Source organism: Gymnoscopelus microlampas (genome assembly GCF_963454915.1).
Source record: "Gymnoscopelus microlampas genome assembly, chromosome: 19".
NCBI lineage: Eukaryota > Metazoa > Chordata > Actinopteri > Myctophiformes > Myctophidae > Gymnoscopelus > Gymnoscopelus microlampas.
The window spans coordinates 36715057-36735649 of record NC_139956.1 but is presented as its reverse complement, the minus strand read 5'-3'; the positions used below and the strand labels follow the sequence as shown (position 1 = coordinate 36735649).

Genomic DNA, 20593 nt, shown 5'->3' with positions numbered 1-20593 from the left:
GGCTAAATGCCAGTGGTGGAAAAAGTACTCACAATCTTTACGTCTAAAAGTCTAAAAGTAAAAGTATCAATACTGCAAAATAGCCAAAATATATATAGAGAGCTTAAGTGGTTAATGTATGTGTAGTAATAAAAAATAGTAGTAATAAAAATCTAAATCTAAAAAGTAACTGGTAACTAGTTTTCAAATAATTGAATTATTGAAAAATTTGAAATACTCCACTAAAAGTAAAAATACCTCAAAATTGTACTTAAGTATAGTACTTAAGTAAATGTAATTAGTTACTTTACACCACTGCGGTTAAATGCATGGTGTAAACGAGGCAAGACGAGTCATTGCTGCCAGTAATTTATTAACTGACGCGCCTCACTGGCATACAGAGTCAGTAGGATACAACAGCAGTGACAACACACACAGAGATGTGTGTGGGGAGGAAGTAATTGGCATAACGACTAAAATGGGGAGAAAAAGGGGTAAAAAAAAAGCAACAAACAAAAGAAAAGTTTTTTATCTGACACCCGGCGTGTTGGGCAGGAAGGACAATAGAGAGTATGTGCACATGCGTCACTTTTCCACCGGGACACGCCCCCCTCATCTAGACTGAGTGGCAACACATTGAGCAGCTTGGAGCGTTGGAGCATACTTGTTGGGAATCAGTCAACGGTCCTGCGTACCACTTGTGTCTAAATGTCACGTAATGACATAATGCAGGAGGCAGCAGGACGTTGCGTTATTGAAAACGAGCGCTTCCAGACTCTGACACAAAATAATCACCTGCATGGATTGACAGGAAGTAGCTCATAACATTATCTGCGGTGGATTTTTATGAAACAAAAACAGATAGAAAGAGGATAATTCAAGCTTTCCGTACAGCTGCCATGTTGGTGAGTTTAACGTTGTTTAATACAACCAGATAGGACTTTTCTGTTTGGATGTATGGCCTGTCAACGCCAGAAAGTATTTTTTTGCCACTCAGTAGGCGTTCCCGCACAACTTCTGGGTACGATGATGTCACGTGCTTAGCCTCTACATACTGACGGCTCGTTTTATACTTTGCCGTACAACGAGTCGCAGGCCGAAAATAGACCAGAAGTATAACCCGGACAAGGCGTGTTGTTGTTTTTAACTGACCGTTGGTAAATGGACTGAACTCGGCGTGCGCTGTGATGTCACCGGCAGCCCGAGCACTCTGAAACACTGAGCAGATTCTCAGCGTGTCTGCCAGGAGAGTGGGAGGGGTTAATGGAGTCATACATCTCACTACTGGACAGAGGAAGATGAGGAAGGAAGCATGTTAACTGTCCCACACCCCCACAACCCCCCAGCCCCACAGGATGCATGGATTCAAGTTGTCAGTCTCCACGACTGATTTCACTCATTTGGATTCCACAGATGTCTTCCAAGGAATCGAAAAGGTGCACCCCATGAAAATGTGTGCCCGAAAACGTGCACCCCATGAAAAGGTGTGCCCGAAAACGTGCACCCCATGAAAACGTGCACCCCATGAAAAGGTGCACTGGAAAACGTGCACCCCGTGAAAACGTGCACCCCATGAAAACGTGCGCCCGAAAACGTGCACCGAAAATAGGCGAATTAACTAATAACCGAAAATAGCCAAGAACATAGCCGATCTACAAGCTCACGCGACGCGTTGTGAGCTGAGGATGGCTAGTGTATGAAAGGAAATGATATGCACGCATCACATGTTACTGTACACACAGTATGAATGAAACACATTTCTAGTCACTCACCTACAGTATAATCCTCACCCTCTTATCTCCATATTTTGGGGAGAGAGATGGGGGGGTGACACGCAGCAACGGTCGTCGGGAACGGGAGTCGAACCCGCGACACGCTGTCCGCCTCGCATTGCAGCCGAGGGTGCCTGGACCGTCACTGCCTACTTTTTGCGTTTTCAATTGAATCCTGAAAAGTAACAGCTGTGGACATACTGAATGAGGTTTACACCCGACAGAGACGGTATATTTTTCCATGACAATTTTTTTTAAGTGAGGTGCATTTGAATTACATTCACACACTGACTGCAGAGGAAACCATGCAAGGCACCAACCTTCTCATCGGGGGATGTTAGGGGTTCAGTGTCTTGCTCAAGGACACCGGGGATCGAGCCCGGGAACCTTCTGTTTCCCAAGCATCCGCTCTACCTTAGGGAGCCAGTACTGCCCCCAAAATAGTAGATTTGCTCTTTTCAGTCTCTTGTCATACAACAAAATGTCCTAAGAAGTGCTTAAAGCTCTGCAAAGCTTCATGTCCTGAGAAGGATTCAAACCCGGGTTTCCCCCGTGTGGGAGACTAAACTACCAGGGGTGGAAAAAGTACTCACATTTCTTACTTAAGTAAAAGTATCAATACTGCAATGTAGAAATACTCTGGTACAAGTAAAAGTCTGGAATTCAAAGTTTACTTGAGTAAAAGTACAAAAGTATTGGCATCAAAATGTACTTAAAGTACCAAAAGTAGAAAGTGCTCATTATGCAGAATGTCCCATTTCAAAAGTACAAAATGTATGAAAATCTTTTGAAAATAGCCAAAATTGTACTTAAGTTCAGTACTTGAGTACATGTACTCAGTTACTTTACACCATTGGCTACTACTAATATGTTTTCAAGAGATAATACCTGCTTGGTAATGGGAGATTGTGCTTATGCGTCTCAGACAGTACTGCTTGTGCAACATACTCTACCACACAGATTGGAAAATAACCTTTTTTTATTCATTCGAATGAGTTCCCTGATTGCAACTTTTAAACTCGTCTTAACGAGGGGGGTTTCTAAAAAACGTCGACTGTGCTATTTCAGTGTAACACTCAACAGTCCTACTGCCTCCTATTTATTACCGTACATTAACCACATCACACGCTGCTTTTTTTTCCTTTTTCTTTTTTTTTACAGCTTACTGAAGTCCTCCTCGGCCAAAACAGGAAGTCACATGACTCCGGCACCGCAAGCAGGAAGTTGCACAGGGTAAGTAGAAAGCGGCACCCCAGACATATGTACAGTACTGTTACTGAGTGAATGTCCTCTGATTCTGATTATGTTTTTTGGGGGGGTTTCGTTGCCTTTTCTGTAGTCGTATCAACATCTTCATTTATTGATTTTATTCCTTAGTATTTTCCTTTTCTTAGACTGTTTTCTTTTCCCCCAAATAAAGTAGATTTTCTTTGCCCCCCCCCCCATGTAAAGTGCTATAAAAGATTTAGATATTATTATCATTATTGTCAGGTGGAAACTTTGCATGTCCAAAACAGTTACTTTTCAGGAAATGGGGGGGATACCAGCTTTCTGCCCGACAACAGTGACATGTTGTCAGAGGGAGAGGTTTGTGGTGTAATAATAAAAATAATGTTATGGGCTGTCGTTTGTCAACCTGTGATGTCGTGTCTCCCCCTAGTGGTGGCTCACCAGAGAACACCCAGTCCCAGAACGGCCTCAGACACAGATGTGCATCTTTTCAGGTGAGTCTTTCTCTGAACATCATGTTGCACAATTAAAGACCTGTTACATCAAATTTTTCATATTTCATTAAAATGTATGTTATTGTCGCTGACAGGCAGATTGTAAATCAATGCCCTATTTTAGACTTTGTCACACAAAAGTAACGAAAATACAGACAAGCTCACAGCGTATGTTGTATGTATTTGTGTTTGGCCACAAACAAAATATTTTGTTCCAGGGACCCCCAGGAGCAAAGATTTGAGTTAAAAAAATATATATTTTAACTCACTGAGTGCCAGAATTATTTCTGGCTATTTCTGGCCAGTGCGATTTTTTTTTTTTTCAAAGTAAAAAAAAAGTGCTTAGGAACCGAGATACAGCCTTTTTCAGTTATAAGTTAAACAAGGAGTGGATGGAGCTTCAAATTTTCAGATAATGATATCTTCTGAACAATTTTTATTTTATTTTTATTTATTTTTTACAATTTTTTCAAAAACACGTGAAACACGTTAATGCATAGATATTCAACTGGCGGCCCGCGGGCCACGTGCGGCCTGCGAGGAGCTTCCTTGTGGCCCCTGGCCATATTCCAAAAAAAAAAATCATTTTCATAATTATTATTTATGTAAATATATGTTCGTTTTTATGTTATCAAAGTTAAAACAGTACAAATTATTTATCCTTCATTAGTTCTTGAAACGCCATCTTTCATTGGAACTTAACTTAGAACCTTAAATAGAACCGAATTAGACCGAATTAGACCCGAAAAAAGGTTGATTTATATTGGTCAAATAGACCCGAATTAGACCCGAAAAATTTCGCGCGCGTGCGCTTACCATAGCGGTAAAACACGTGAAACACGTTAATGGCACGTTGCACCATAGCGGTAAAACACTTAAGTAAATGTAATTAGTTACTTTACACCACTGCTACTAGGTGAGGCTAAATGCATGGTGTAAACGAGGCAAGACGAGTCATTGCTGCCAGTTATTTATTAACTGACGCGCCTCACCGGCATGTGAGTCAGTAGGATACAACGGCAGTGACAACACACACAGAGATGTGTGTGGGGAGGAAGTATTTGGCATAACGACTAAAATGGGGAGAGAAAGGGGTAAAAAAAAGCAACAAATAAAAGAAAAGTTTTTTATCTGACACCCGGCGTGTTAGGCAGGAAGCACTGAGGGACAATAGAGAGTATGTGCACATGCGTCACTTTGCCACCGGGACACGCCCCCCTCATCTAGACTTGAGTGGCAACACATTGAGCAGCTTGGAGCGTTGGAGCATACTTGTTGGGAATCAGTCAACGGTCCTGCGTACCAGTTGTTTCTAAATGTCACATAATGCAGGAGGCAGCAGGACGTTGCGTTATTGAAAATGAGCGCTTCCAAACTCTGACACAAAATAATCACCTGCATGGAATTTATTGACAGAAAGTAGCTCATAGTAGTAGGATTTTTATGAAACAAAAACAGATAGAAAGAGGATAATTCAAGCTTTCTGTACAGCTGCCATGTTGGTGAGTTTAACGTTGTTTAATACAACCTACAACCGGGACACGCCCCCCTCATCTAGACTTGAGTGGCAACACATTGAGCAGCTTGGAGCGTTGGAGCATACTTGTTGGGAATCAGTCAACGGTCCTGCGTACCAGTTGTTTCTAAATGTCACATAATGCAGGAGGCAGCAGGACGTTGCGTTATTGAAAATGAGCGCTTCCAAACTCTGACACAAAATAATCACCTGCATGGAATTTATTGACAGAAAGTAGCTCATAGTAGTAGGATTTTTATGAAACAAAAACAGATAGAAAGAGGATAATTCAAGCTTTCTGTACAGCTGCCATGTTGGTGAGTTTAACGTTGTTTAATACAACCTACAACCAGATAGGACTTTTCTGTTTGGATGTATGGGCTGTCAAGGCCAGAAAGTCTTTTTTTGCCACTCAGTAGTCGTTCCCGCACAACTTCTGGGTACGATGATGTCACGTGCATAGCCTCTATATACTGACGGCTCGTTTTATACTTTGCCGTACAACGAGTCATGACCGAAAATCATCAAAGTTAAAACAGTACAAATTATTTATCCTTCATTAGTTCTTGAAACGCCATCTTTCATTGGAACTTAACTTAGAACCTTAAATAGAACCGAATTAGACCCGAAAAAAGGTTGATTTATATTGGTCAAATAGAACCGAATTAGACCCGAATTAGACCCGAAAAATTTCGCGCGCGTGCGCTTACCATAGCGGTAAAACACGTGAAACACGTTAATGGCACGTTGCACCATAGCGGTAAAACACGTGAAAGGCACTCAATGAGTTCAAATTTGCTTTAAAAAATATATATTCAAAGATTTGCACCACATTTCACGATTTAAAAAAGAATAGCATATCTGCAAGCTCATAGTGCGACACAAAGTGACATCCTATGAGCTTGTATATCTGCTTTTTTTCTTTTATCATGACACACACTCATATATATATATATATATATATATATATAGCTAATGTGACACAGATAGTGTTAATGGGTTAAAGCTCATCAGAGGATGATGTTAACATGTAGTAATGTGTGCTCAGTGTTAGTGTTATCTAACTAACCTGCTGTCCGTATGTCTGTCTGTCTCTCCATCAACAGAGTGCAGATCAGATGTCTGCTGTGTTTCCTCCTGCAACCGTCCAACGCTCTGTCAGCAGAGCAGGTATAACTCACAAACACACACACGCACACACACACACACACACACACACACACACACACACACACAGAGTAGGGTACATAACAAATAAAATCCGCACACACAGGTTCTCGGCTCCACTTTTTAATTGCTGCTTTCGATGTTTCCAGCAATTTGATCTGTACATATCTGTCATTATGTCCAGCACCTGGACTATTATAGATTAGGATGTCTTTTGTCCAAAGCTGTTAACTTGCTGAAGTTGATGTGTGTGTTTGTGTGTTTGTGTCAGAAATGCCATCGTCTCCGAAGACGTCCTCTCCTCCCGGTCAGGCCCAGAAACCCAACAGCTTCCTGTTCAGGACGTCGTCTCGCAACAGTTTCAAGAGCACAGGTACACACCTACTGTACATCTTATGGCCCTCCATTCATCACACTCCTTCCCTTAAGTCAGGGGTCTTCAACAGGGGGGCCGCCAAATCTTTGTGATATGATCTTTTTTTCTTTTTAAACACTTGAACCCTAGCGAACCCTATGAGAGAAATCACCCGTGTAGAAAAGCTGACGATGCTATTTCAATGGAACCCTCACAGTCCTGTCGTCTATAGTTCTTATTATACAATCACCACATCAAACATTCCTCTTACAGGGCTGTAGTGGTTATGGTTTTCTCAAAGAACACACACACATACTCACACACACACACCAGTGTTGATTTTGTTTTAGTCATAGTCTTTTGAATAAAATTCCATTTAGTTTTAGTCATATTTTAGTCATATGAAATGAAGTTTTAGTCTAGTTTTAGTCGACTAAATCTACAGTTGATTTAGTCAACTAAAATGTATTTTGGTGGGCCGTAATGGTGTCGTAATGCCTGATTTTACTCTTATTTGCATGCTGAAAATAGCCGATCTACAAGCTCACAAGAGCTTGTAGGTCTGCTATTTTCAGAGCGCAACACCCGAGCGCAACCAAACATAACATGAATTGTCTTTTAGTTCTACTGGATCTCTTCTCCGCTCGTCCCTCACTAACATTTTAGTCTAGCTTTTATTTGTTGACAAAATTGTCAACATATTTAGTCTTAGTTTTAGTCATCTAGCTTATTATTATTTAGTTTTTATTTAGTCACACACACACACACACACACACACACACACACACACACACACACACACACACACACTCTCTCCCACTGACATGCAAACCCCTCTGATCCGTGCCGATGTGTGTTGTTGTTGTTGTGTCCTCAGGTTCAGTCCACAGCCTGGTGGAGTTAGGCCGCAGCGAGTCCAGAACCACACTGCGCTCCCCCAAGGAAGAGAGACCAGATGTCATCCAGCTACGCAAGGTGCATAACCAGTGTCCAACTCCCACTATGAGTCTCCCCTGTCTATGGTTTTCAAATAAATCTTTTTAATTACAAGGACTCACAGTTTGGTAGGATTAGGTCATGGACCGCCATAAATCTGAGAGTGTACAAATGGAGCCAAATGAACCGGTAATTGAGTGTAGGACAAAGACACTCAATTAGGACTCGACCTCACCCCCTAGCACTCACCTCTTCAGACTCCACCTCACCCCATAGCACTCCTATATCGTTATATCCCTTGACCACAAATGTTAACTCATTCCCTGCCTAGAACGACTAAAACGACTTTTAAAAAAGTTTTTTTTTTTTTTTTTTTACTTTCTTTTTTTTTTTTTTTTGACCCAAAGACCAAGGAGATATGATTTTTCGATTTCTTAACTTAAAACTTAAAAATTCTGTATCTCGGCTCCTGAGTACTTTTTTTTTTCAATTAAAAATCTTGGCAGTGGGCAAACGCGGCCAGAAATAATTCAGGCAGTGAATGAGTTAAGAATGTTTTGTAGATGGTGCAGAAGACAGACGCTAGGATCATTGTTTATCTGGTTTGCTATTTTCTTTGAGACACTACGTTGTTCTCCCTGCACTCTACTTATGTGACTAGTTACCTTTGTTGTTGTTGTTGTTGTTGTTACCTTGTTTGTTGACTCGACCAGAGTCCATGCTTACTGTGCGTTCACTCTTGTACGTTTCTCTGGATAAGAGTGTCTGCTAAATGCATACATTTTAACTGTAACTATAGTTGATACACCTCAGATGGCCAGCAGGGGTCAGTGTTGTGCAGGCAGACACCCTCCAAACAGGTGCATTTGGTGAACTTTAGGAGAAGATAATTAGGGGCGCACCAAATTAATCCAACTAATCGATTTAATAAATTATTTTAAAAAAATCACAATTTAACCAAATAATTGATCATTAATTGATCCCTAATTTAAGCATGTCATTCTAGGCGATTATTTTTATGTATTTAAAAAACAAGCGGCAATCTACACGTTCACAGCGATTTGCGATGCGACACGCTGTGAGCTTGAAGATCTGTTGTTTTCTATTTTCTTTTTGCACCATTGTGCGATGAAATATAAAATGAGGTTTACGTGGTATATCAATTTTAAAAAGTAATGAACATAATAATAGGCTCTATGCACAGCAGCCATATTATCACTTCCTTCGCAGGTGTTACCAATGATACTAATGAAGGCTCTGTTCCATTTAGTGTAGCACAGTGGTTTCCACGACCCCCATAACTCTGAGAGTGTACAAATGGAACCAAATGGACCCGTCCATTTGGTTCCATTTGTACACTCTCAGAGTTACACGCCTGTAAGGGGCCATTTGGAAGCCCATGAGGGTCCCTGGACTCCAACTGTAGACCCACTGGTGTAGCAGAGTGTTTCCAGTGGGCCAACATGCACACAATACCAGCACCCTGACTCTGTTTGACCAGAATGGAACAGAGCCTTCATTAGTATCATTGGTAACACCTGTGAATGTCTTCATAATATGGCCGCTGTGAATAGAGCCTATTGCTAAGAAAATAATCAGTAGTTGTACCCCTAGAGATAATTCACCCTCCCATCTCCTTCTTTTCTTCCCCCCAGACTCTGGAGTCTCGTCTGAAGGTCACGTTATCAGAGGACCTGAGTGAGGCCCTGTCCAACGGAACCATCCTGTGTCAGCTGGTCAACCAGATACGACCGCGCTCCGTGCAAATCATCCACATCCCTTCTCCTGCTGTGGTCAGTACGCGACCCGAAGCGACGAGTTTTGAGCTTGTAGATCTGCATTTTATTTTATTTGAATGCTGAAAAGTAACAGTTTTGGACATACTGTATGAGGTTTCCACCCGACAGAGACGATATGAAACAATATGAAACGTCTGCAGGGTTTTGGAACCAAAACAGTCAAAAGAAAAGCCTTTTCTGTCTTGAAGGACTTGGTCTCATGTGTTCCATTTTGCTCTGTTGCCCCCACACAGCCAAAACTGAGCTCCGCCAAGTGCAGGCTGAACATAGAGAACTTCATCACCGCCTGCCGCAAGCTGGGCGTCCCAGAGGTGAGTCCACTCCCGTCTCGTTGAGCGCCCTTTTCTGTTTTTTCTTTTGTCTCAGCTTTTTTTTTGTATTGCCAATTCATGCAGTATTTTGACCACTTTAAGCCCGATATATATAGATAGCGAAAATAGCCAATCTATAAGCACACAACACGTTGCATCGCGAGCTTATAGTTCAGCTAGTTTTGCTGTTTTTGAAACAAAAATACCAAAATCAAAAGCAAGTTGAAAATTCGGGGGAAAAAATGTCAAAAGGCTAAAGTGGTTAAAAACAATGTCACGTGTCAAATGTCCTTTTCTTTCTTTGTGCTTCATGGATGTTCATGTTCGTTTTGCTCTGCGACGTGTTTATCGTGTGTCTAAAAAATCTGCTCTCTGTTCTCTCCTTGTCGCACCTCCCTATACCTACGTTGTGTCGCCCCGCCCCTTCTCCTCCTTCTCCCCCCCCACCCCTGCCCCTTCTCCTGCTCCCCCCCCACCCCTGCCCCCGCTCCTCCTCCTGCTTCCCCTCGCTCCTCCTTCCGCTTCCCCCACCACCTCCCGTCTGGTTCTCCCCCCCCCGCTCAGACGGAGGTGTGCGTGTGCTCTGACGTCGTCCTGTGTAAGACGGCCGCTGTGCTGCGCTGCGTGTCGGCCCTGCTGGAGGTCGCCGCAAGGGTCGAGGAGGAGGAGGAGGAGGAAGAGGAAGAGACCCCCGGCCGCCACCAGCACCGCTCCTCGCCCTCGCCTTCTTCTTCTTCTTCGTCCATGTTGTCCCCGTCCTCGTCGTCGCCGCCGCGGCCCTTGTTCTCTTCTTCGCTGCTCTCCACAGACTTCCTGCTCTTCTACGTGGCGGCCATGACGCTGCTCTATGCACTCTACTGTTACCTCCTCGGATAAGAGAGAGGCTGAGGAGACCCCCCCCCCGAAACCCCCCCGAGACCCCCCTGTTCTCTCCCTCCCGCACGCAACGCAACGTAAAGACGACGCGCAGATGGTGTACAGTACGCGCCGCCAAGCTCGCGTGCCGCGGCCTCTCGCGCGCAGCTGTCGTCTGGCGACAGCCCATTAGAAAAGGAATGTGAGACACGCTAACACAAAGCCTTACCGCTCCCCACACAGCTGCTCACAACATACTATGTGTGTGTGTGTGTGTGTGTGTGTTTATGCGGACGTGCGGTTCGTGCACGTAACGTCCGCGACGACCCAGAGAACAAATGGCATAGCGACACTTAATGTACACACACACACACGCACACACACACACGCACACACACACACACACACACACACACGAGGCACAGCTGCAAACCCCACTAGAGCCATATGAAACCCCATTCATACTTTGCCGTAGGACGGTGTTGCGCGCCAAAAACAGCTGATCTATAAGCTCGCAGATTGTGAGCTTATAGATCTGTTTTCGGCGGCGTGACGGCGGCGTACGGCGGGGCGTAAACACAGAGCACATCATATCCCCTCCAAACGGCACATATAAGCTACTGTAAACAACGTGCGCTTTTCCTCTACGGGGGGGCGTTTGTGAACGGACGGCACATCGCACTACCTACCTACCTACCTACTTACCTACCTACTGCACTACCTGCTTAGAACTAGGGTTGGGGTTCGATTCCTTAACGGTTTCCTCCATTATAACATTTTTGGTAAACACAAATTCAATCACACATACAGTGTTGCATACTTGTTATCGTAGTGGTTCTCAAAGTGAGACCCTCTGGCTTTACTTAATATGGACCCTTAAACCGTTATGGTGGTCCTTGAAGTCCATCCAGCTCTGATACAGTGTGATAAAACCCGGTTCTGGAAACTGATCCAAACGTGATGGAACCGATTCCGGCTTCCTCAGCGGTTGGATCCGGTTCCCTCCGGGTTCTGAATCCCAGCCCTACTCAGAACGCAAAGCAGGTAAAAACATCACAATGATAAGAAACGCGAGAAGAGAGGACAACTTTACGGACTTTTTCCTCCCCTTTCCCCCCAAACACACCTGCCTGCCTTAGCCTTTAGCTTAGCTTTTACTCGTCAATGCACAGCACGTTTTTATATATATATACAGTACGCCCCCCCCCCCCTCCAAAACCTCGACCCGTGGATCAGAGGGGAACGAACTAAAGAAAAGAAAAAAGCTGCGTTTTAAGTTGAACCAGACAGAACTGTGAATGTGATCTTTGAGCCTTGTGACGAAACGGTTCCCTAAATGTGGAGCGTTTCAGAGACCTGTGGCGCTGAAAGGGTTACGGCCCCGGTTTGTACGTACCAGTCACGCGCCCGGTGACTAGCCGATCTACAACGAAAAATAGCCGATCTACAACGCGTTGTGAGCTTGTAGATCGGCTGTTTTTTTTCCCCCCAGAGCGCAACACTGTGTGTGAACGAAACCCTTCAGTTGTACGTAAGCCACTTAAAAGCAGATGAGACGGGATGACACAGTGCCTCTTTAACCGAGATGGATGGAGAACCACTCACAGCACAGCGTGTGTGCTTTGTTTTATATATATAGAGAGAGAAACAGTATATCTACAATGTTAACTGTTGAACAGCCGAGGGCAGCATTGTCACATTTGTGTGTGGGCCCCAGGGTTTTTTTTCCTAACAGACGGTACAGAATCTTTTTCTAAGCTTGTGTGTATAGATTCTTTCGTTGGCTGTTGTTGCGTTATCGCCCACTAAAGAACAACGGCCTGTTCTTTTGTTGCTTCATGTATGTATAAATGTAAACAACTGATTTAAATTATTTGTTTGTTTTTGTTTTTCCTTATTTATTTTGTTTACTGTATGTCCTGTCTGTTTTTTGTTTTGTTTTGTTTTGCTGCAGTGCTCGGTGCAAAGGCCAGAGGCCTTGGGTAATCAACTTAAACAAACAATGTAATACGGTTAATTGGCTCCTAAAAGCTCTCCTTTTGGATCGATGAGGCTGTTTTTCTAAAACTGCACACACAGGTAGACAGACTGGCTCGGGCAATTATAGTCGGTTGTTTAGAGTTGGAAAGACATGGAGCGTTTAAAAGGTTTCTCTTTGTGTGTGTGTGTTGTTAGATAATGTTAGAGGCTGGGGTTTCCTCTGCACTTTGCACCAACCTGCAGTGTCTCGCTTATGTCTCTGAGGAGAATTGACGGCTGATTTACAGTGTATGTCGTTGCACGCCGGTGAAGCGCGCAAAAAAACTACCGATCTACAAGCTGACTATGCGTCGCCACGGACCAACCATTGTTACTATTAATTATTACTGGTTAGACTGGTCAGTCAGTGTGTAGGATGCAGCCTTCACAAAGGCAGACATGAAGCCCAGTTTCAGGAAGGTGTCTTTGTAACTCTTCCTCATCTGTTCTGAGCTACTTTCAGTCCCTGGGCTCTGTGTATAACTGTAGTCCTAATGTCCATAAGGTAGCATACCCGTTTTCCTGTTCCGGTTACTTTTCCCATAGCTCCCATTTGATCGACTTGGCAGAAGATTCTGCTGCCGAGCCGATCAAATGAAGCTACGGGACGCTGAACAGGAACTACAGGTACGCACAGAGCCCATTTCTCAGTCTCAGACTGTAGGTTGACAATGGGCGAAGTGGTCCTTTAAGCCTGATCGATATTTCAATCGCAGGTCAACACTTGTAGATCGGCTAATTCCGTCTTGGGACGCTGCCCATAAATCAAGCCTTTACAGGTCAAAACCAGAAACCGTCCAGAGCAGGGCTTAATTTCTCACGTTTTCATTTCTTCTTTTAAACGGGCTTCTATTTTTATATAAACCCCCCCAAAACTCAAAAGCACACTTTGACTTTTTAGGTGTGGTTCTTAACGGTGGTTCTGTGAGGCCGTGACGGCGACCTCGTCCAACTTTAGTTAAAGCTACATTCCGTACGTTTTTATGTCTCTCGAACGGAGAGATGTGATCGCAACAACGTCCGAACTACAAATAACTTCATTGAGTAAAGTAGGTGTCCTAGTCGACACCAGGATTTAATGCCTCTTTTCATCTAAAATAACTAAGTGAGCTGTGCCGTGCCATGTACAGTATTTCACTGGTTCTGAATGTGTGTCCATTACGCTACGGCTCGGTTTCACATAAGGTTCTCGACATAATTTGGGTCCTTTTCAGGAGGTACTGTATTACTATTACTACTACTTTCAAAATGTTTCTAAAATAGTGAAAATAGCAGATCTAGAAGCTCACAACGCGACGCATTGTGAGCTTCTAGATCTGCTATTTACACTTTTTTAGGAGCTTAAATAACCATGACAGAACTTAATGGGTTCTGGAAGGTTTCAGAACCCGTGAGAAAGCCAACTAATGTAGCCCAAAAGAGTCAATGATACTCTATCTTCTGGATCGGTTAAAACATATTTGATGTCCCAGATTGTAGCTTTAACTGAATTGGATTGGATTACATTTAATTTAATGTGGGTTTTCCACAGCTACGCTGTCATGTAGAGAGGCCCTAATCTCTGTCACAACCTTAATAAACTCACAAAGCGTTCTAAAGAGCCCCGCTGTTGAAATGAACTTTGTAAATGTTTCAAAATCAAAGTGTTTTATAAAAAAGTCGTAGCAGCATAAACAAACCACACTACAACCACTGGCTTTTAGCCCCAGCTTATATTCTTGAAAGATGTTCGCAGCACACAAATACCGTTGTATTTTGTAATATTTATACGATACCCAATGTATTTAATGAGAATGAGAATTCTGGAGTTTATACAGATCTATATGTAAAGTTTTTTTCTCTCTCTCTCTTGCTGTAAAGAAATTATTAAAAAAAAGGATGATGTTTGATGGTAGACTGTGTTTATGTGCTTTGTGTGTTTGCTGCTGTATAAAATCCTCAGTGTTGATGAGTAAATTAAATGTATAGTATACAACTTTGACCTGTGTTTACATAACAAAACAATAGATATATATGTTTTTTTTTTACCATCATTTCCCCTCTATACCAACAGTCAACAGCCACTGGAGTAGTGTGGTGGTGTTTACCTGAGAAACACATTGCCCTCTCGCTGTATTTTGTTGTTTTATCTACCGAAACAAACAGTGAGCTGTGTTTCTGAGGTATGTTTCTGCAGGTTAACACCGTCACAATAATAATAATAATACATTTTAATTATATTGCACTTTACATTTGAAACAAATCTCAAAGTGATACAGTACAGATTTAAAAACAGTCGCATAAAAACATTAAAAAATTGTAAAAAACGAAGATTTAAAACACGAATGCTTAATTTAAAAAGGAGAGTCTTTAGTCCTCTCTTGAAAGCATCAACCACACTAGTCCAGTGTCTGATAATTGCTGGTACAGAGGGAAATGATGGGTAAGAATTGTTTTTGTTGTTATTTTGTTATGGGGGCAAAGGGCAAAGTTACATTCAATGCCTTTAACACGTGAGGATTTCAGTTCACTGTGTACTTGCTTATTGTCCAAGCAGCCCCAGAGCTTACACAATGCAGCTATGCTCCCCTGCTCTCTGCTTGCGCCTCCCATGGCTCTCTCTCTCTCTCTCTCTCTCTCTCTCTCCTCCTCTTTGTGCTTTTTTTTTTACAAACAGCCTGTTTGCCACGGTAAATCCTCACTGCTCTCCGGTGCCAGACAACGACTCGAATTTGTCGGCCTCGGGGGGGGGGGGGGGGGGGGGCGAGACACCAAGGTAATGGGGGACAGAATGGGCTCAAGAGCCTGTTAGCCTCACTCTAATCTAGAGCCTGTTAGCCTCGCTCTTGTCTGCACACACTGGCGTTTTGTGTCCCGCTACAGCTTCTTTTCTTTTTTTTGCTGACAAGTTTAACCTCTGATTCCAGGGCTGGGGGGGGGGGGGGGGGGGTTAAGCGTGTCCTATCTGAGATTTCTTTCTGGCTGCTAAATGGCCCACATAGTACACATTGTATGTTGTTGGTTAGTCGGTTAGTCTCAAATGTCCCAAAAACTGTTACTTTTAAGGATTCATATAAAAAAAACAGCAAAAAGTAGCAGATCTACAAGCTCGAAACACGTCGCTTCGCGCCGTGTTTCGAGCTTGCAGATCGGCTACTTTTGACGCTGTTGTGTGACACTGTAGTATGGTCAGGTAGGGCAAAAAGTTAGAGTGTGGAGAAGAGGTTTCTGGCCGACCGTGACGATATAGCACCTTTATATAACGTTCACACTCACCCATTCACAAACACACGTCGCAGGAAACCATGCAAGGCATCAAACCTGCTCTTCAGACAGGAGCAGTTTGGGGTTCGAACCAGTACAGTCTTCGAACTTCCATTCCTTTCCTCCAATGGGTTTGTACACAGTAAAAATTAGTTAAATGTTCATTTAACTCGGGATAGTTTACAAAGGAACCCCTATTCTATTACATGCGTACACTCTCAGAGTTACAAATGGATCAGATTTGACTGCGGTTGCATCCAAAACCACCTACTAACGTACTACATACAGTACACACTATGCTGTTTTCAGCCTGCTATTTAGTATCTACCGTACGGTTTCACTTAGGGGCGTACTGTGTCCGGATTACTCCGGAATCACATACATACAGTTTAGTATGCCAAGTGACTTTTTTGTATGTCTGAATTGAAACCCATACTGCTCAGTAGATACTAACACATTGAGTGCCAAAAACGGTTATAGCCGTTTTTCATAATCCAAACGAGGAGTGCCAAAAACGGTTATAACCGTTTTTTTTTTTCCCTCACAGCACCAGGAGATATCATTTTTCGAAGATTTAGACTCCTATCCACTTCCTGGTTGACTTCAAAAGCCTGTATCTCGGCTCCTGTGTACTTTTTTTTTTTACTATGTATTTTTGACTATTTTCAACTGGCTGCAACTATGGAACGGATTACCGAATGTTTTTAAAACCAAAAATGGTTAAAAACAGCCAATGACATTACATCTTTTTTTTAAAAACATCTGGCACTCAATGTGCTAAACAGTAGGCTGAAAATAGCGTACTGTGTAGTATGTAGTAGGCTACGTTAGTTATGTGGTTTCGGTACGCAACGTGTGTGTGTGTGTGTGTGTGTGTGTGTGTGTGTGCAAACTCTCCATTATTTCTTTGAGAGCTCTTTTGGTACCTTTCTGGTCTTGTGACACTTAAAGATAAGAATGAGCACCTTTAGAGTATATACTATACATACAGAACCGCCCTTTCCTGGTAGATTGTCATCAGTTAACCCCTGTACGGTCTGCATGATGTCACATCCTATTTTCGTTTGTTTTCTAAGCCAGGTTGTGACTATTTGTGAGTCCTCGTGCATGGAAAGGTTTGTCATCCCCTGGTTGCACCCATTAAGAGCGGGAAAGCATCTGTCATTTTAGATTTTCACCACTTTAACCTTTGGCTATTCAAAAATAGCAGACCTACAAGCTCATAGCATGGCACAGATTGCGATTTTTTTAAGTGAACATTTGTTAAACTCCGATCTTTGGAACAACATTTTTTGAGATGAGACATATCATTTTCAGGGTCCTTGACTTGAAAACAGTTTGAGAACCACTGATATTATAGCTTAGTTTTTAGTTTTTTTAACTGCTAGGATTCAGAAGACATTTGTAGAATCCCCAGAAGCAAAGATTTGAGTTAAAAATGTTCGCTTTAAAAAATATATATTTAAAGATTTTCACATATTTTCATTTTTTTTCATGAGCTTGTAGATCTGCTATGTTTGAATAGCCAAAAGTATAAAATAAAGGTTATAGCTAAAAAAAAATCTAAAATGACACAGTATGCATTCCCGGATTGAATGGGTTAAGAGATTCACACATGCATCTCATTTAGTGACATTTAGGGAGCAAGTATAGCTTCACCCTGTCATCTCCTTGCATGTCACCTTCATGTCACCTTCATGCCGCTGTGGTGATGCTCTGGTCTCTGCATGCTTTTAGTGCAGGGGTCTTCAACAGGGGGTCCGGGACCCCTAGGGAGTCCTCAGAGTTACTACAGGGGGGAAGCCAAATCTTTTTGTTTTTCTTTTTACATTAACCACTTGAACTCTGTTATCCCGATTCTGAAGAGAACTTGGGCCGAAAATAGCCGGCCGACAAGCTCACAACGCCTCGCAGCGCGAGGCGTTGTGAGCTTGTAGATCGGCTATTTTTTGGCGCAAAAGAGGTTTGGTGTTGGGTCTATGAAATCTATGACAATGTTTTCAGTGGCTTATGTGGTGGGGGTGGGGTCCCTGCTTCATCTCTCTTTCCGCCGGGTGTCCTTGGGGAGAAAAAAAACGTTGAAGACTCCTGACTTAGTGCACCGGTTCCCAACATCAGGTCCGGGGGCCCCCAGGGGGTCCAAAATCTGTACCCTCTCAGAATGACGGACCGTGTCGAGGGTCCCCCTTTGCACCCCCTGGCGGCCCCCCGGACCCTAGATTGTGAACCAGTTCTTTTTTTTTTGAAGTACGTCTCTCTCTCTGCACGACGTCCTGTTTTCCTCTGCATGGCATGGTGTCTGACTCCGCCTCTCCCCCCCCAACTCCCCTCCCCCCCACCAGGAGGCGCTGTGCCCCGCCCAGCTCATCCTGGAGGAGGAGGGTCTGTGTCGGCTGGCCCAGACGGTGGAGGCGCTGCTGGAGAGCCCCGCCCCGCCGGGCGGACCCTCGGCGCGCCGATCCTCCCGCCAGGACTCCATCGGACCGGCGACGGCCCAGCCCACCAACGGGATCCCGTCGTAGTCGGATGTAGCGGAGCCCCCCCCCCCCCCCCCCCCCCGATTCATGCTCTGTCTCGCGACGCCGTACCGTGCACCGAGAATCGCACGTTTCGTTGCCGTCGGGCAGAACCCTCCTATCAAATTTGTACTTTTTTATTTTTTATTTTTTTTCTGTAAATTAACGCCCTACTTGATCATACGACAGCGTCACACAAAAGCATCAAAAGTAGCAGATCTACAAGCTCGAAGCGACACGTTTTGAGCTTGTAGATCTGCTACGTTTGAAGCTTTTTCATTTGAATCCTGAAAAGTAACAGTTTTGGGACATAATGAGGTTTCCACCCGACAGAAACTATTTACAACCTGACCAATCTGGGAACTCATTCGATAACTAAATGAAATTAAATCAAAAAAGTCGCTTTTCAGTCCACTTCCTCCCGTTTGCTTCTGTTTACCGTTACATGTTTAAGGCAGTAGTGCCTTTTTGAGATTACAACTTCACAAGTTCACAAGTTCACAAGTTCTCTCTTCAGATCTACAGGCTCACAATGGTCAAACAAAATGATCCGCCGTGGCAACACCCTGATGGGAATTAGCCGAAAGGACAATTTCACAAGTGAGCTTGTAGATGTGCGACTTCCGGTGCGCGACTCTTTCGTGCGACAGAGCATGCATTAGGCAGTGGTGGAAAAAGTACTCAGATATTTTACTTATGTAAAAGTATCAATACTGCAATATAGAAATATTCCGTTACAAGTGAAATTCTTGAATTAAAAATGTACTTGAGTAAAAGTACGAAAGTATTGGTATCAAAATGTACCAAAAGTAAAAGTACTAAAATATTTGAAAATAGACGATCTACAAGCTCACAACGCGTCGCGTTGTGAGCTTGTAGATCGGCTATTTTCAAATAGCCTATGTACAGTATGAAATAGGGCTAAAGTGGTTAATGTATGTTTTATAATATAATAATTGATAATTGCAAAGTAACTAGTAACTAAAGTTTTCAAATAATTGGTAAAAGTAAAATATTTGCCTCTGAGATGTAGTGGAGTAGAAGTAAAAGTACTGAAAATTGGAAATACCCCAGTAAAGTAAAAAATACCTCAAAATTGTACTTAAGTACAGTATTTGAGTACATGTACTCTGTTGCTTTACACCACTGCCGTTAGGGATGCACCGATTTATCGGCCATACATCGTTATCAGCCGATACTGCCAGCAGCCGATGTTTATCTGCTGTTTCATAAATCTATATGATTGAAAATGAGCTCATTGAAAGAGAGTGTGATGGAGGACTGAAGGACTTTAAAGGGGAATTTCTATTACAGTTTCTTAAACCTGGGTTCTATCATTAAATAACGTGGACCACAAACAAAGGATGGGTGTAGAAGTTATTCATTAGAATTGGTCCATTTTTTCATCTTTGGACATTTTGCGAGAGGCAAGCTGGTAATTATGTTGTTTGCTGTTTGTTTGCTTTCTTGTTTGTTTTGGCTAAATGCATGCTATATTCTTATATCTGTCTGAAAACATTAAAAAAAAAAAAATCTGCATAGTTTGAATTACCGGCTTGCCCCTCCCTTTGTGAAATGAAGCGACCGAATAGACCAAGTCCAATTATTTTTACTACCACCTTTCATTTGTGGTCCAAATTACCTAAAAATAGGTAAAAAATTGAAATAAAAAAATGTATTAACTCATATTTTTTACTAATGACAAATACAACAAAAACAAAACCCAACCAAAACAATTCTATGGTATGTGTGCATTCCTAGTAACAGTAGAATATTTCCAGGGCCATAGATATATTGATGTTGTTGTATTAGTACTGTACAAGACAAGCTCAGTCAGTGTTTATTTTTTACATTCTTGCTTTAATATGTCACTCGTATGGTTTTGTCTTGTTCCTTTGTGTTTACACTTCAAGACCAGTGCTGTTCAACTGCTCTTACAGCCTGCTCACCACACAAAACCTTGTCACTGGAAGGTCTGCAAACCGCAAAAAAACAATCAAACATTGAAATAGGATGTATGTTTTTTTTTTTATCCCAAAAACGTTGGTAGTTGCAGACCATGTCAACTCAATAGATTATTATTTTATTTTAAATACAATAGGTATTATTCAGCCCACTATTCTGTGACTATCTCATTCGGGGCCTGCCCGCTGCTGATACAATAAACCATAATTCTATAAAACAATCAATAATGGATCCATATTTTGGGCATGTTATTATAGGCAAAAAGAAAGAAAAAAATAATAAAAACGAATAAAAAAGTCCAAAATAGTGAATAAATAGATCTAAAACTTCACAGCTCTTGTGAGCTTGTAGGTCTGCTATTTTCACAATGTTTACATGACGCCCTTGTGTGACAAAGTATAATAACATAATCGATATGTTATATATATATGTAAAT

The 20593-nt window shown here is 42.6% G+C and overlaps 1 protein-coding gene across 2 annotated transcripts in view; it reads left to right on the top strand.

Annotated features, from left to right (window-relative positions):
- The window catches only part of lrch4 (leucine-rich repeats and calponin homology (CH) domain containing 4), an 86622-nt gene extending 67574 nt beyond the window's left edge, over positions 1-19048 (top strand). The window contains exons 11-18 of one of the 2 annotated variants that reach the window (XM_084043593.1): positions 2913-2984; positions 3412-3475; positions 6098-6161; positions 6430-6531; positions 7391-7488; positions 9105-9242; positions 9482-9559; positions 18019-19048. In XM_084043593.1, the coding sequence (XP_083899719.1) occupies positions 2913-2984; positions 3412-3475; positions 6098-6161; positions 6430-6531; positions 7391-7488; positions 9105-9242; positions 9482-9559; positions 18019-18198 (796 nt within the window). In that variant the 3' untranslated portion in view covers positions 18199-19048. Of the gene's footprint in view, positions 1-2912; positions 2985-3411; positions 3476-6097; positions 6162-6429; positions 6532-7390; positions 7489-9104; positions 9243-9481; positions 9560-10123; positions 14328-18018 lie in introns of those variants that run through there. The other variant, XM_084043592.1, reaches the window with a different exon arrangement.
- Positions 19049-20593: the final 1545 nt, after the last annotated feature.